General features: G+C 38.8%; 2 protein-coding genes across 5 annotated transcripts in view; both read right to left on the bottom strand.

Annotated features, from left to right (window-relative positions):
• Nucleotides 1-17435, bottom strand: part of LOC136749363 (neuron navigator 1) — a 144329-nt gene extending 126894 nt beyond the window's left edge. For all 4 annotated transcript variants that reach the window (XM_066703581.1, XM_066703583.1, XM_066703584.1 and 1 more), the window contains exons 1-2: nucleotides 16582-17435; nucleotides 15333-15424 (exon numbers count right to left, since the gene is read on the bottom strand). In XM_066703581.1, coding sequence (XP_066559678.1) covers nucleotides 15333-15424; nucleotides 16582-17405 — 916 coding nt within the window. In that variant the 5' untranslated portion in view covers nucleotides 17406-17435. The remainder of the gene's footprint in view (nucleotides 1-15332; nucleotides 15425-16581) is intronic.
• LOC136750441 (neuron navigator 1) lies at nucleotides 567-1747 on the bottom strand. The gene has a single exon (XM_066705541.1). The coding sequence runs from the start codon at nucleotides 1362-1364 to the stop codon at nucleotides 567-569; it is 798 nt and encodes a 265-aa protein (XP_066561638.1). The 5' UTR covers nucleotides 1365-1747.
• Nucleotides 17436-17984: the final 549 nt, after the last annotated feature.

Here is a 17984-nt window from a genome sequence, read left to right as displayed (position 1 = left end):
TATGTCACTCTGCTATTGAAATGAACTCAATGTGTTGTGGTTGATTTATGGACTATTTTGGCATGCGGGAGCCATCCACAGCCATCTACAAATTATTTCACAAACAAAACAAAATAACAAAATAACTGAATAGTCTGCATACTGCAGCAAAGCCTATTTCAATCATTCATTATGGAGGGAACATCACCAAATTATTGAAAATATGTACTGTTTACTATAGTCTGTGCACAGATCAACATGATACAATTCTGTAGTCTCCTTGAATGACAAGCTTTGCAATTGACAGTAGATAAGTTAGTGTGATACAACTGCATTAAGGAAGCGTACACATTCATAGAGCAGGGCTTTCCAAATGACGCTGGCTTTTCTCAATCAATCCAAAGCTAAACCTGGTAAGCCCATTGAGAAAGAACTCTGATCTGCAACAACAAGCCGGACCCTGATCCTATCTGTGATAACAGGCGGCATTTATACACATTTTGGTTGCAGTACGGAAAAACCAGGTCATCCAAGACCTCTATCTCCATGCAAGCCGGATAGATTCGGCTTCGGCCAGGGCTGGTCCATTATAGGTGAGAAAAAGCCAGGGGAGCAGAAGGGAGATCACAGAAGTACTCACCCAACATTTGACTGAACAGCAACTGCTCTAGATCTCCCAGTACTGTCACAACCAGTTCAGGGTCCACTTTCAGGTAGGGTTTATTCTCCTCATCGGTTTGTCCCTTGCCACCAGGAGCCACGGGGGTGCCTGCCTGCTTCTTATTGTTAGCCTTGGCCTTGCTGGAGAGAATTTCATCGTCTGATTTGCTGTCTTCTGCAGCCTCTGGGGCTTTGCTGATAGGTTTCACCTCAGCATAGGGACCTCTGGGTATACGGCTGGGTTTGCCCAGGTTGGAGGGCGCTGCCAGTGGGCTGAAAGGCTTTGGCGGACCTCCCAGAGATCCAGGTGTCAGCTTCCCCTGGAAGAGGGAGTGCTCCGATTTGGAGAGGTTGCGGGACAGCGCCCCCCCGCTTCCCCCTTCCTTGGATTTGCCCCCTTTGATGTAGGCTGAGCTGGGCTTTGCCATGTCATCGCACCACTTGGGTTCATACAGATGCATCTTCTTTTCGGTGTCGGTGAGGACGGACAGGTTGGTGAGGGACTTCTGCTTGCGGAGGTTGGAAGATACCGGCAGGCGCCCTTCTGAGCTGCCCGCCCGAAAGACCCTGAGCTCTGCCCGTGGGGCTCCCGGGGGGACACCAGCCTTGCTCCGCTTGGATGCCATACCTGTCCCTTTGCCCTCTGGTTGAACGTATGCCTTGGTGCTCTCCTCAAGCTCAGTCTTGATATCTGATTCTCTGCCTTTCACACTAGCCCCAAGCATCCCTCCTGCATGGAACCATTTAAAAGCATCAGTGAGGGGAGAAGGAGCGATAAGGATGATAACAAATCCACCAGCACTAGCTTTCTGCCCCTTGTCAGGGAGTAAACCAACCCCTCCAAAAAAGAGAAGGATTAAAAACACCAAATAAAGTCCACTCAGGATGTAGTAATCCGTTTATTTGCTCAGTTTGTAAATCCAGTCTTTCCTCCTCTCTCTCTCTCCCTCTCGCTCTCTCCCAGTTCTGGCTGCTGCTGCTGCAGCTGCTACAGTGATGCCCAGTCTCTCTGTCTCTCTGTCTCTCTCTCTCTCTCCCTCCCCTCTCCCTTTTTCTCCTCCCTTCAGCAGAACACCCTCCTGCTGCTGAAACGTTCAGCAGCCGAATGACAGCAGAGATAGACGCAGAGGTGATCCCTCCCCCTTTCTCTCCCTTCCTTTCCTTTTTCCTCTTTCCCTCGACCCTCTCTCTCTCCTGCCTTTAAAGATGCTTCACTGTGTCTCAGCAGAAAGTGTGAAACCTTAGGGGCTAGTGATAAATTACCAAGCTTTTGAAAAAATTGAACACTTCCTATGTACTGCCCTTATGTTTCTCCCTCTCTCTTTCCTATTCTCTTCCTCTTCTTATATCCCTTTGTCTCCCCCTCCCACCGTCTCCACCCCCACTCCACTGAATGCAAATGCACTAAACTTCCAATAAGCCTATACTGTGGCCAGCTCACATGCAAAGATAAATACTCAAAACTATCCTTAAACAATTAAAATAAATGAATTAATCTCATAATTAAAAACAGTGAAACAGAAGAAACTATAACATAAAAAAGAACAATGCCATAACATGACAACCCAAAACTGACTATAATAATGCATAAAATAAGTTTAGATTTATATTATAGAGATCCTGCTTACTGTTTACTCTGTTGACAAATTTGATCATTATAAAAACCTCTCTGTTTTGGTAAAACTATGTGAAATGGTTTCATTATTCTGATTATATTTTAGACATTTTACACTGTAAAAAAGAAAATGTCTAAAAAACACACACAGCTGTATGAAATGTAATAAAATATACTGCCCATGTTGCATAGCATGTGATCTGTGGTGCAGTCTATTACCAGAGGAGTAAGCTTACTTTTTGCCTCTTCTACATTTCAAAATATTTTAGTTATATTTAGATATTTTACACAGACAGCCTCACATGCTCACAAACACAAATCCCAGGGATTAGAAAAATCTTCGATCAACAACTAAACACATTTCACTCTATGATTGCATCAATCAGTTCCTATTAATTCCTCCTTCTGTCCCTTTTATGGCATCGGCCTGCACTTCAGCCTAATTCTTTGCAACATTTCTTAATTGATGTGACAAATGAAATGATGATTTTAGATCAGTGACTTTACTTTCGAGTACATTTAACACAGTTGTATATTGCAGGGTAATGAGAGCAAGAATCCCTTACAACGATGAATGTGGTAAATGCTGTGCCCTTGCATCCTGCTGCTACCATGCAAACGTTTTAAAAAAGGAATGTCATATTAATCTGGCAGCTGGAGTAATAGCCCCTCCCCTCCTAAACGATTTTGGTTCAGCTGCATCCACATTAAAAAGTACAATAATCTGGGGGAGTCCCTATCCGCTAGACTGAATCAGTAAATCATACTAGTTATGATCTCATTTAACCTACAGCTGTTGATCCAAACATGATATCCTTTATTCGTCTGAACCCACTACTTTATATCTCCAGCTTGATCAAGAAAAAAATAAGAGGAATTGTAAGAATATGTGTCTTTCTTTTAAAGAGTTTCACAGCGTTCATTGATGGAGGTCGAGCTCTTTCGCAATTTGCATTCCGAGAAGTGATTTCGAAATAGTAAAGAAATAAATATTGCATGCATCGAATTCATAATAATGCCAAACAGATTATTATTATTTATTTTGTTACAAGTTTATAACTTTTTGAGGTCAAAATACATTAATTTTGACTACAGTGAAATAAATAAGTCACAGTTCTAGGGGGGGAAATATTAGTAATTTATTACTTTCATTGTACTTTATGCTTCACGTATTACATTGAAAGAAAAAACAGATGTCTAAACAATATCCCATGAACTTAAAAATTACAACAAAACAGGAAAGAATCAGGAAAAGCAATTTCCACTTCAGATATGACAATACACCCGATGTGCATTAAAATAAGTATTGTTCTTTTAAACAGACAAATGCCTGAGTCACTGAAAATTCTACACAAAATTCCAAAAAAACAAATTGTACAATAAGGTGTCTGTGTGTATATTTTGAAGACAAATGGAGACAGGCATGAGGAATATGCCTTCATGACAGAGCAAAAAACTGAGGTGCTATAATTGCCTCTGTATCCCCTTTGCCAAGACCAATTTAATCAATACTATTACTTCTTGTAAGTGCTGGAGCAACTCATATTCCAAGGTGCATATATTATATACCCATTTGTAAAATAACATTACCATGTCTGATTGAATATAAATACTCTGTAATGGACAAATACGTACTTTTGTCAGTGGCAAATCAAGAATCATGCACTCCAAAATGAAACCTTGTATAGTTTGTTTATTGCAAAACAATTAATGCTTTAAATGCCATTTGTTGCCTTTTGCCAAAAATTATCCCTGTATTTTCAGCATAGCCTGCACAGTAGTTAAATGTCTTATTATTATTGTTATTATTATCAGTGCAGGCAGTGAGCATCTCCATTCATTTCAGACAAAAGTTAAACAAGGCAAGAATTCATCTCTGGAGCTGTGGGGAAAGAAATAGCTTTGGTATTCTGTCGTTATAGGGAAATTCTCACAGACAAATAACAAATGACCCTTCATTACCGGGGGAAACTGATTATATATATATATATATATATATATATATATATATATATATATATATATATATATATATATATATATATATACGTATGTATGTATTTATAGTACACACATATTAATCTTAAAGCAATTGCAACACCAATCCAAACTTCTTCTTCTTTATCATCTTCACAGGTTTATGTTTTCCTATAATAGCAGTTTGGCTTAAATTCCATAACATAATCCTTAATGTCTGTTTCCCATCTAACAGTCTGCACTCCGATTATTGCAGACGTAAGTATACATGTATTGTCTTTCAATCCTGCCTTCATTATTTGCTGAAGTAGTTAAGATTCTGGCACCATCTTGAGAATCACGCTTGTTTGTTTTCTCTGTCAGAGATAAAGCAGTTATGACCAGTATTTTGAAAAACGTTATTATTTGCCATTCAGCAAGGATATTTGCATACATTAATAAGATAGTTGCACACTTTCAACCACAGGTGTGCAGCAAAAGGAACCAGATCATGATTACAATACAAATACATATATTCTGTGAACTTCAAACAGTTGAACACATTCAAAACAGGCAGACTAAAAAAGTAATCTAACAAAGCCTTTTGACAAGCCTATTTGCATATTAAATATTCAGAAATGCATTATCTAACCAGTTTCAGGTGGCTTTAATACAAAAAAGTAAGAATTGCATGCTAATGTATTCATAGTGGGTTAAAACATATCTGTATATCAATGTGCACTAAAGTATACATTCTGTGCCACTAATGTTGTGATCTATGATTTGCTCCACGAATAAATGTAATACTTTTATATAGAAATGAATTACACACACAGTTGTATTTACATTTCTATGTTTTCAACTGGTAATCATTAACCATTTATTTCCAACAATTATATGATTATATTTTATAATGTACCTGTAATAACAGATATGTACTGTTTGGGTTTGGTAAATATGCTTTAAGGAAAGTTTTAAACCAGTGCCAGTTCGCACGATTTGTGTTTATGTAAGTCTGAGACTTAATGGCGTATTCTTCTACTTCTATATTTTAGTTAGAGAAAGATGCTGTACAAAACTGCAAGAGACACTGAAAAACAGCCTGGAGAAAGAAGCCTATAGTTATTCTGATAATTTCGACTTCATTCTGAGTATATTGTGGAGCCTTATGGATGCAGACAGCTGTAGTCTGACAGAGCATTCATTCATTTCCCACCGTCTCTATTTTCAAACATTCAGTGATTTCAGCCATTGATGAGAAGATTGAGGGCTTAAGGAGTCTAGAAATGTGTTGAGCCAGTGTCTCTTATTATAAAGACATTCATTTTCCAGTGACTTCATGAATCACAAAGGCATTTTTGTTTCCTAAACAACCTTGTCACTGGATTGCTTACTGTAAACAGTTGCTTGTTTATTCACAAGATTGGAGTCTATGTGTTGAAGACTGAACATTCATTAACATAACGAAGTTCAGACTGAGGTACGGAGACTATCGGCTACACAGAGTCCACAGTGATAAGGTTTCACAAGTTGTGACACTGACGAGTCTGTCAAGTGAAACAGGCCTCGGCTTATTTCGACAAGCGTTGGATAGCCTTCGCGTTTCCCACTTTGACTTCTACACTCTTAAAGAGGTGTTTTTGCATAATGGCAAAATTAAAAAGGATGCATTTGCAAAATTACAGCTAGAAAGATATCCATCAAAAATCTTATTTCTGTTCACATTTCATTATTTAATGTAAAATGAAAGGCTTCTTGTTTTACATTCAACATTTCTTAACTGTTGTTGGCAGTCCTTAGTTAGAATACTTGCCCTTGTGTATTTTCTTTCTTTCTGTAAAATAAATCAGCCTTCTTTTCTTCGTATTTGACTTCATGCATTGATGTCATATGCACTAAGGGCCAAAATAAAGTTAAACAAGAATAAGTCACAGGGCCAAATATGAACTTAGTACAATTATAAATCACTTGTAAACACATTCTACATCTAGCCAGAACACTTCGAGATCTCTTCTGCACTAAATAAAAAGCTGCACAAGGAAACCGGTCTTTCTTAGCCGTGGCACACCCAGCCCTGCCTCCCACAGTCCCTCAAGCATAAAAGCAAGGGGGAGAAAAGTGGGACAAGGCACAGAAAAATAGAAGGAAACTGCTTTTATATTTTCAGGATATCCTGGTATAAATCAAATACATGTCAACATCCCCCTTTTTCTTAGCTATTAATATGTTATCCCCTGAGAGGGAATGACTGTAGGCACACAGACACAGCAAGGAGGAATTCCTGTTGATACCTAGACTTTGGGAATTGTTTGCCACATGCAGCATTTCTTCAGTTGGCCTTTTCATTTTATTCAAGTAGAAGTATCTGTCAAGTTGACGGAAATATTGAATAATCATTCTATTCAGCATATCCCCCCACCCACCACCAAATCACCAGAGGCAACAAAATGGTACCAGACATCATTCAATTTAGGTTGACTAAAATAAGACAGTGACTAAAGCCTTTAAGCTTTCAGAGGACTATGGTTATGACTTCATTAGACCCCCAGACTGAGTGTGTAATATTCCACAACATTTTCATCTAACCTACTATGACTAAACTTAAGCACATGCATACTACATTAACACGGGCCATGTGTCAGGGAACACGGGACGCTACAATGCCTGCGCCATTTGTTTCTAATAAATATCTAAAAGGTACCTCGGAAAACGTGTTTGACATGCTCCACAAAAAAGTGGAAATGTGGGCACACACTTCAAATGTGTTTCTTTTTTTAAAGTGTAACTACTTTATTTGGTAATGATGGAAAAGTCATTAGCTGAACGACTATTTTGACTCCCTCAAAGGCTTTTAGTGTCCATGGTACTAAAAAAACAGGAAAACCCAAGCTTATGTGAAAACACTACACTGAGAACAAAATGAAAATTATTTCTATCTCGGAAACATGTCAAAAGTTGAGGACAGGTAATGAGTCACTTGTTCAACAATGAACATTTCCCTTTACTTCATGCTTATCAGATTTATCTTAAGAATTTCACCCAACAATGATAATTACTAGTAATTTTCCCATAAATATACAAAATACCCATAACATTTGATTTTTCAACAATGATTTGCCAATATGTTGACTAACAAATTCCTGACCTAGTTTGAAGCATATTCAAACCAAAACACTGGCAATTATATTTGGAAATTACCTCAATTACCTCTGAGCCTGAAATTATTGTTTATTTATTTTTATGGATGGTGTCCAGCATTCAGCACTCAAATTCAAATAGTTCACTGCTTAGATTTTGCATCTTCAGAAGGGCAGGGCAAAAAGTTGATGGCCCCTAAGACAAAGGAAGGTGAATTGTAAGGTGTTGCTGGAGAAATAGATTCTTTAAAATGGAACTGTAAAACCTCACACCCCACTAGGCACGTCTACTAGAGCCCAAGATGCTCAGTCCACAGCTCAGAAGTATAAAAAAATGTGTCAATCTGTAAATGTAAGGCACAACCTTCCCAGGGACTGTGTACAAACTTCAGGGCTTTCCACATGCAGCTCTGAAGTGGTTTTGCTTTTTTTCCCACACTGGGACAGTAAAATCTCAGCACACAATCTAACTTCAGCTCACAATGCATTGAGTAAAACAAAAGAGATAATAGCTAGTACTGTTGATTTTTTAAATTTGATATACAAGGCTGAATCTTCTCAGTCTGGGGCTGATGATTAACCTGGAGCACACAGCTTGCAGTTAATCAAGCGTGGCTTTGTTTTCTTTTCAAGACGGCCCCTTAGCCACCCGAGCATCTCTCTTAATATTCCTTGCACACGTCTCACAGGAGTATCCCACAATCCTCTACTGCAGTAGCATGTTGCATGGAAACGGCACAGCTTGCCTGCCAGGGCTGATGAGTTAAAATTAAACACTATAGTCAAGATTCTCTCTCTCTCTCTGCAGTGCAAAATGAAATAATCAATGGTAAATGCAGACAAAAAAAGATCTTACAATTAATGTGGGTTAAAAATTCAGCACTATGTAGAGTAGAAAATTAAAAATAGGTTAATTCAATCCATGCAGCATAATGGAAGGTAGGCTCAATAAGTGTGAAGGGGATTAAACCATTTCAGAGGGTAGTGCTGGCGACTTCAGAGTATGCATCTGTATGGCTGTGCTTGCTAGTGAGGAGTAGCTGTAATTGTCTATCTTGTGCTGTATCAGGGCACTCATCTATTAACTTTACCCTCCTCCTGTCAAACTCTTGGATGCATTGCTATTTGGTATGGCTGAACAGTTTGTGACAAAAGAGCTTGGTCTCTACTCTCCCCTCCCAGCGTGCACTTACACACTTCACTGCGTTGATCTTTGGGGGTTAGGGTTTTATGGCTCTGTAGAAGCCAATTAAGCAATTTAACATGACTCCTCGAAAGGGGAGTTAAACAATGGCCTTTTCTCATCCTCCATTTTTAATAGTACGAGGGTGGAAGAGAGCCAAATTCTGCTTCAGGCTAAAAACAGTTCAACAGCTCCTGTCTCGTAGCTCCAACATGTCAAAACTGAGACATCAGTTAGAACTGAAATCAGGGCTGGGATGACAGTATTTTATTACTAGTACCATGCCACGGTGTCTGCCTCAGGGTTTTACATATACAAATAAAGGACTCAAACTTGTACATATACATAAACATATATACAGACAGATACATGTCGGCATATGTTCTGTATATATCTCAGGTATGTTTTGATGTTGGTATGATATAGTTCTTGTAAATCGAGATAACTCGTGACAAATACAGTGCTGTTATTGAACAGTAGGTGATTTAAGTTGGTTCTATTAGCATAAAGCATAGAAATATTTCTTAATTAGGCCTAGGTTTGCAAAATATCTTCCAGTATTACACAGAGCCAGAAAAAATATAAACTTTTACCGAATCGCTAAGCAACCTACATAAATATAATTGATAGTGGTTATATTTATCAGGAGACAAACAGAATCAAAATCATGCTTTGTACTGCCTCATTGCTGCAAGGCCCAATTTTGTTGATTTAACATAGCATCCAACACACCTTCATTTAAATATGTATTCTAAAGCAAATATATTTGGACTGGTAAGCTTGGCATGGTGTATGGATTCCCATCAACTCCCCTATACTCACTTACATGCCTGGCCGTGCAGCAACAGGGAGATCACAAGTAGATTGACAATACTTAGAGAGAGTTGATATACAGTACATACACATCTAACTCAATATACAAATAGAAACTATGACATTGTTTGGTACAGTCTTGAAGGGCCTTTGGGGGGAGTGTTTACGGGTGGGTTTAAACATGAAAGATATCTTCTGAAAACTGTGTTTATGCCTTGGCATGATACTATATGATGTTTTCGATTGTTTAGTCCTTCCGGAGACATTCTCCCCACCACATCGGCAATTTCTCTGCGATTGCAGCAACATTAACAAATCAGGGACAGAAAAAAGGACCGTCTCTCAGACGCAAATGGTAGTTTTGTTATGGGCAAATAAAAACGTGTCCTATTTGCTCTCTTTTTTCCCACACATCTGGATTGAATATCCAAACCCCTTTCGCTAAAGGCCAGTGGGGGAACGAACAGCTGTCTACAGAGAATTTTCCCGGGATAATCCCTTCGAATATCGGCAGGGTAAATAATGTCTGGGCATGCTGAGATAGAAGGTGACCAGCTGCTGTGAAAAAAAACATGGAATTGAAAATATAAAGATGCAGAGGAACAATTTCATGCCCTTTTTGGCATGTGGGTGGGCTTTTGAGACTGGGCTCTGGGAAGGGATTCACCCAGATCTGCAGATCTGATTGCAAAAGTCATAAACGACAAGCACTTTACCAAGTTGACCAGAGGCCAAAGGATATAGGAGATTCGGGACACTGTAAACCATTAACAGTTGTGCGTATTTATCATCTTCTCTCCCTTTTTCCTTTTTTTTTTTGAAGTCCACTTTTCACTACCATATGCTGAATATTAGTCTAATCCTGACAGTTATAATCTTCTCAAAACCTGTAAACAAGGGCAGATGCTTTAACCTCTACAGCACCCTGTTTGCACTTTAATTCCAAGTTTAATTCCAAAATAGATTACCCTGTATTTATGTACCTATCTGCAAGTATTGACATGGGTTCAGAATACAGTGGAAATTAAAGTGTATTAACCACTGGGCAGAATCATAAATAGTGAATGCTCTGAACTTCCCCCTCACTGCTTCGTCAAGGTGTCCCCAGCGTCCTTGCCCTCAAGAATCAAATCATATCAAGCTTATTCTCCTCCAGTATATTGAAAGCAAACCCTTATGTGTCACATTCTGGAGTGGGGTGAATTTTTATACTGATTTCTGTCTGCCCTGTGCCATAGATGATGATGAATGGAATTTGCTAAGAGGTGATTTTCATTTGACCAAATGCTGCCAAGGTTGGATGGGCTTGAAAAAAAATGTTGGTCTGTATACCAAATTAATGCAGAGCACTAAAATAAACAAATGATCGATTGATAAAATGTTATATTGAACTCTTTCCATTCTTTAAAACCATGGGCTTACAGGAAAAAAAATAATAATAATCTAAACATGTCCTGGAGTAACTATGTATTTCTTTTTGTCAGCATTTTGCCAAAAGTGACTATGTATGTATGTAGTCTCTTTTAAGTCTAACAGCACACAACAAACATCTTCCCTTGATTTTGTCAAGACCATCTGAGAGGCAGGGCTTTGGTCTTATGCCGGCCCCGACTGATCAAGGGCCTTAGCGGGGAAAACAGGAGCGAGTTTGGCCTGTAGCGTTGTGGAGAACCATTCAAGACAGGGCTTTAATTACTGACAGGTCAATGGGCACAGTCGCCAGACCATTGCTGGGCAGTTAACAGCAGCTGTCAAGTCCCATTGCTGCTGGCCCATTATAGACCTCAGAGTCAATCTAGCTGACAGGGATGGGAATTTGTAAAGGGAGAGGGGGTGTGATTTAGTCTCAGGGAAAATTGAAGTGTGCCCTCCTGACAACTTCTAGTTATTCCAAAAACATTGACAGTAAACCGAGAGGACACACTTTTGATATTCTATTGTCTTAGAGCAACATTTTTGAATTTTACTCGGTCCTGGCTTCTCTTGTGACAGCTTCTATGCTATTTCAGTACAGACATCATTTTGTGGTTAAAGCATGACAATGCGAGCCACAGATTCCCATAACAATGTGACTGCTGCAACCAATTACACATTAGTTTCACAATGTGTAACAAAGACCTTTATTCACACAGCCTTTTCTAAAACGTTCAATTATTTTTACAAATGTTTATCAATTAAAACCTCCGTGTCTCCTTTCACTAACTAAAAACAGCATTATTGCACAGAGTACTAAACAAAACATTGAAAAGGTAATTGATACCCTTAAAATCAAACTATTTGAAATGTAGTTCCCAATCATACTATTGGTAACTTATTTGTGTTAAAACACAGAAAATGCATAAGTAAGTTATTGTTTCAAATGCATTAATGGGCATAAGATATTACAGGATATTACCCGATGTGTCACATTGTTGAATCCCCCTGCACCCCAACTCTGACAGAAGGCGAAAGCCGATCAGTGTGTCAGCTTGCAGAATTCAATAACACACATCTGTCTTCTCCCCCTTGCAGGCGATTGGATGACAGGGAACAAATGCTTGACTCTCAATTATTCTTGGAGAATGTATTCTTTGTTTAAATGAGGTGTTCATTTGTTGGTGCCTTTTGTGGACTCAGTTTAGAGACCATTGTTCCTGGCTCATTAGATTCAGTGGCTAGGTGGTCCCTTGGTAAAGACAAGAGGGTTTGGTACCAGGTGCTTGTCTGCTCTGCACCTGACTCTGTGTGTATGTCCTGGAGGTCTTTCCTGATATTTTATGGTACAGACTGCAGACTGCAGGGAAATGTATGAAAATATATTTTGGAAGACACAGAGGGTGGCTGTGGGGAGGGGCCGGGGGGATTGTGGGGTGTAGATTTGGCCCTGATTAATAGTACAGAGGAGGTGAAAAGCACTGGCTGTTAAATTACCCCAATCCCTAAGAGGGTTTTATAATCTATGATCACAGTGATAGCCCAGAGGAAAGTCTGACATAAAATCCCATTTAAAACTGCCATTGTCTGTCTATCTAACTGTCTATCTTTTCTCCACAAAATACATTGTCTGCCTAATTATCTATAGTATAAAAACGGAAATGTGCTAAAATGATAATTCTATACACATTTCAAACAGCATCCTTTCTATTGTATCCCACTATAGTGTAGACATTCATTAATCTAAGCATCCTAAAATACTTATGTTTACCTGGTTCAGTATTATCCTGAAAAGTGATTAAAGGAAAGGAACTACTTCCCTCATTTCAATCCAGTAACTGATCTGGATGAAGGCACTCTATGGTCAGATCAGAAGCAGTTATTGTAGTACTCCATGGTAAAAGCACGGCTAAGCTTGGCAAAGCACACTGATATGCTGGTAAAGCACAGAGAGATAGAGATATCATGCCTTTGTCTAGACACTGCTGCATGGTTAAACCCAAAAGTTATACTGGGATATTAGAGCATTTTCATCCAGCCCAGAGAGAACCACTATGACTTGTTGGATTGAACTGTGCGTGGGACGATTCAGTAATTCTAATAGTACCAGAATGTTTTTTATCCTAATTTTTGAGGGGCAACAGTGGCCCAGGGAAAATGGGGGTTCTCCAGGCTCCAGGATTGTAGCAGAGTCCCTTGGGTAGTCTGCTTCCTGCCTCCCAGTATACTAATTTCTCCACTTTTGTTCCTGTCCCCCCTTGTCTGGAAAATATAGCTATAGCTAAAGCCCAGCATGCAGACCTCTTACAGAAAACAATTTTCTTGTTTGTTTCATTTTTTCATGTTCTGGACTCCCACTGACACCATTTACAATATTGTGAGGCCAAAGCTGTGGGCTTGCTTTCTTGCTTGCTTTCTACTGAACATGATCTTTTAAAAAATATATATATTTTTTTCTCTGAATAGTCCATACAGTGGAGGGGGGGTGGAGGCTTGTATCACCCTACACTACATCCTTCCTACCACTTCCCAACTTTCAGTGCTAAAAATAATGGATTTCCCATGTAAATATCAATAGTACAGCATTTCAAACACCTGCTCTGCTCACTTCCTACCTTCAGGGCCAAAGATGAAATTAATATCATAACAACCATCACTTAACCGTAAAATGTTCAGTCAGCTCCCATATGTCTCACCCTGTAAGGAAAAGTCAAATTTTACAATGACTAATATCTTTATTCACTTCCAATTACGTATGTAAAGACAGGAAGCCTTATTTGCAAGTTACTAACAAATACAATTATAATGCAGTAGTGAGTTTAATGTGTAACCCGTCAGTCCCCAACACTGTCCAGTGCTACAGACTAATATTTCTAGTAGAATAATTAACTCTACTTGTATTGCCTTCAGGGTTCTGGTCTATTAAAATTAAAAGCAGTTTGAAAAAGCACAGTGCTGCTTGGACACTATCCACAAATTTGGATTGTAATCTTTTTTTAATTTATTTTTCACACGTGGGGTCCCTGGCACAATTGAGAACCAAATCCAAATCCAGATCATGAAGATTTGTGAGGATGATTGCCTGTGAGAAATGTATAAAAAATACAAATACTAAAAGAGGAAACCCTGAGATACCTTCACATGTTATAATCCCCAACAGATAAAGAGTTGTTGTAAAGGCCGGAATCTGCTGGAAACATAGTCATTGTTATTCTGGGCTGGTGGGATTCGTTACTCCAGTGCAAATTATTTATCACAATATGTGACCACCCACTACACCAAAGGTTTATTATATTGCATCATATTCTTCATAGGATTTGGTACTGGATATAAGCTGTTCCTATAACTGGACACATTGCTTAATGGAATTAGTCTTACAATACACTGTTTGAGTTTGAAATGCAATATTTAACACAACAAATGCAAATCTCAACAGTATTCAATATTTAAATATACTCGTATTTAAATATTCAGAAATATAAATATAGTTAAATCTCACTGCAGTGCTTACTTAATATATTCTATTGCTGTACCTAGTTATCCTGGATAAGACGTACAGTGTGGATTGTATTATGATACATTCCTGTGGAGAAAAAAAATATCCTGTCGTATGGCTGGTATGTATGCATGCTTAATACATGCTGTAATGCAATACACAGCTCCGAACCCCTTGACCCCTCGAAAAGTCAGATGTTTACAAGTACATGCTACAGTAGCCTATATTATAGAGATTTCTGCTGCTAAAAGTCCTGTCATTTGACCTCTGCTCTATAAAATGTCACTAGTCTAGTTATTTCAATGGCCCATGCTTCATAGTTTTAAACCCACATCCAAAAACCATTTAAACACAGTATCACTCAAAATGTTTAAAAATGTGCATCAGAATTGGAACTCATCCAAGACTCAAGACCACTAAGTACAGTGACAACATACTGAAGAGGATAGGTGTCTTTAAATAGATGAACATAATGGAAGTGTACAATACATAACTGTACACACTACAGATTTCATGCACATAACGGAACACTATATTTTAAACATCATGCTTACCACATCAATAACAACCAGCATTTAAGTTCTTGTAAGGTATTTACTTGTCCCATTTCCCAAACATGCCTTTGTGAATGATTATGCGCTTGTGTGGGTGGTGAAATGTTACCAAAAATACAAAAGCAAGAACAAACAAATAAATGAACAAACAAATCAATGGGATAAAAAAAAGAATCAGTAAAACAAACACTGCTATGAGTCTAGACAATCTTATCAGAAGAAAAGCAGAGATCAGATTACGATGTTGTTCTTGTGCAAGTGTACACGGTTTTAGGTCACTATTATACATATTTGCACTAGTTTTGTTTCCGGACAGCCTAATTCCCTTTAATAGCATTTTCATAGCCAATGAAGAAGAGATTTATTGAAATACTTATTTAGAACCAAGGCATAAACCATCATCAAAGTTGTTTTTTTTTTTTTTATCTTTAAGTTAAGAAAATCCCTACCAAGCATTAGAATAAAATACATACATTTTTTCAAAGGATATGTAAAGGTTACTTGGTTGGCAGTGTGTTTTACTCACCTAGATCCTGGCAGCAAACCTCCATAGAGTCTGAGGAACAGTCACTGAAGTCCTCAAGTGAAGAAATATCATTTTCCTCGTCAATCTGGAGTCTGCAAGGAGCAGGCAAACATCATTATCTACTCAATACACAAGATAAACCACGAATGGTGCTAAAGTGCTAATATAAAAAAATAGTGTGACTCCAGAAGCAGCAATTAAGTGGATTAATATAAATGTACAAACATCTAGATAATTATTGTATTTACTAATTGCACTATTACCATGACTATCAGTTTACAAGGAATATTTAATTTTGTTAATTGATAGGTTTCAATTTAAACTTCCCCCCAGAGTTTTTAGACAGATTCACAACAAGTGGTTGTCTTTGTCTTTAAGGATTTTTTAATAATTATAAGCTTTTAAAAATAATTTACTGTCTGATAAACAAGAGTAAGAGAGAGAAAAAAGATGCAACTTTTCCCTGTGATCACATCAGTGCACTCTTCCAAAACCAATCCTCTGATTCATTCAGTGAGCTTAGTTCATTCAGTCATTAGGACTGATTAACAACACTGCAAACTGGCAGGACACCAGGTGTTCAGCACAAATAAAGTTTTATATGTACACTCTGCTTTTAAAGAGCAGGAGGCAAGCAATTTTAAAAAACATTTTACAATTAGGGAATCATGACTGATTAAATGTTCCCCAGTTACAGAGAAAGAAAAACAAAAACAGTGAGTTGGATCCAGAAATGCAGGGAAAAGTGGGGACTAACAAGAGAAAGAATTAGGGAGACACAATAACAGGGGCTAAAAGAAGGAGACCAGGTGGGGTAATGGAAATAAAGGAATCACTAGATGAAAGGGGGAGCAAATACATTAGAATTAAAATGAACGATCAGAAAGATATGCTGAGATACTGAGAACATTAAAAATAAGTCTCCCGAGTAACCCTGATATGGTATTACTTATTCTACAGCTTACAGACAGATTTATATAAAACACATGGGTTCGACAGACCATTAGGGACACTGTTATGTGTAATCCTGTGAACTCTTAATACTTTAAAACGAGACGGATTACACTGCATATGAGCAATGATGCTCGGTCATTAATTGAACCATCAACTTTTCATTTGTGACTCAATTCTTGCTAGTGTCTGCCTGGGTGATCAATGTGTTAACTTGGACATTACTGACTCTCACAGATTGTGTATGGTGTTGGGCTGGACTAGGAAATAAAAAAGTAGTAGTAGTTTCAGCACTGACCTGTACCTAAAAGGTGCCACTGCAGCCATATTGACGTGTGATGGTGGTCTTCCTTTTGGCAGCTTTATTGGAACATCTCCCCGAGGAGCTAAAGAGGGACACGGAGGCAAAGGAGGCTCGGGTTTGGTAGGAGAAGAATCTTCAGGGGTGGGCATTTCCTCGTCTGATAAACTGCCCGACCCATGAGTATCACTGAAATGCAGACGGCCTTTCTCCGTCCTTAAGCTGCTCATTCTACTTGGAGGCAAACCAGCCCGTAAGTTGTCATTGCTGAACTTGGAGGGCATCTTATCCTTGGCGAGGCTTGGGGGGACAGAGCTGTCCTCCCTGATATTGCCCTTGCTCTCCTGCCGTTCCATGTTGGCATTTTGCTTGAGCTTAGAGTTCCCCTCTTGGCAGTTCTTGTTTCCATTTCTCCTCATATCCCTGAAGACCTCCAGGGGCAAGGAGCTCTTGTTGACATCTAGTGTGTCTTTGGACCTAGGGCCCTCCTCCTTCCTTGGGACGCGAGGGCTGCTGAAGGCCGATCTGGTTCCGTTTCTCCTCTCAGGAGCACAGGAAGCCTTTGAGGGATTGTAGGTCGGGGAGGTTTTCTGAAGCAGAAGTTGGTTCTTTTCCCAGGATCTGAGGGTTGATCCTCTCAACAAATCCTTGGAAGACATCGCAGTCTTGGCACTGATGGGCATCTGTGTGGCTGGCCTGTTTGCCCCGGTCCCCTGGTTCTTCTCCACTGGCTTGGAAGAGTTCATCATGCTCCGAGGCAGGGGGATGCCCGAGCCAGGCTGTGGCCGTGAGGCGGACTTTACATTGACACCTCCACTCATTGTTGCCAGCTTTAGGTTCGAGACAGTTGATTCTGAATGAAGAAATAATAAAGAAAACAAACTTAGGTCAAAGTTCTTGCCAATAGATTTATACTATAATTTTCAAGCACAGAATTTACATTAAAAATGGAACCTGCAAATCGTCTCGCCGCCTCTCACCCTTCAGACTAACAAAGTAAAGAAAATAAAAGTAGAATTTGTTTCTAATTTATTTCAGTACATTTGCTATGGTTAAATGATGGGGAAGTATGTAAATTAAATATATAAACATACATATGTACCCACATAGAGTAAATATACACTTGCACTTAAATAAAATAAACATTTTCCTTGCACTCAAAGTATTATATCAATACTTTACTGTCTGGGAAAAGCTCAACTGGGAAAAGATTTTCCTCTCTAAAACACAGACTGTATTAATTTACTTTGGTTTCTCTTTCGCATTTGACATAGGTCAATGAAATAGTGACTCTGCGTACACGTTTTTGTAATCACTCCTTCATCCCTTGTCAAAGTGAAACTGTGTCTATGGGGAAAAGCAGGGCAAGGATTAAATGCTACCTAAATTGGCTTTATCTG

Source organism: Amia ocellicauda, chromosome 5 (assembly GCF_036373705.1).
Source record: "Amia ocellicauda isolate fAmiCal2 chromosome 5, fAmiCal2.hap1, whole genome shotgun sequence".
NCBI lineage: Eukaryota > Metazoa > Chordata > Actinopteri > Amiiformes > Amiidae > Amia > Amia ocellicauda.
This window is presented reverse-complemented; position numbering and strand designations above follow the sequence as displayed.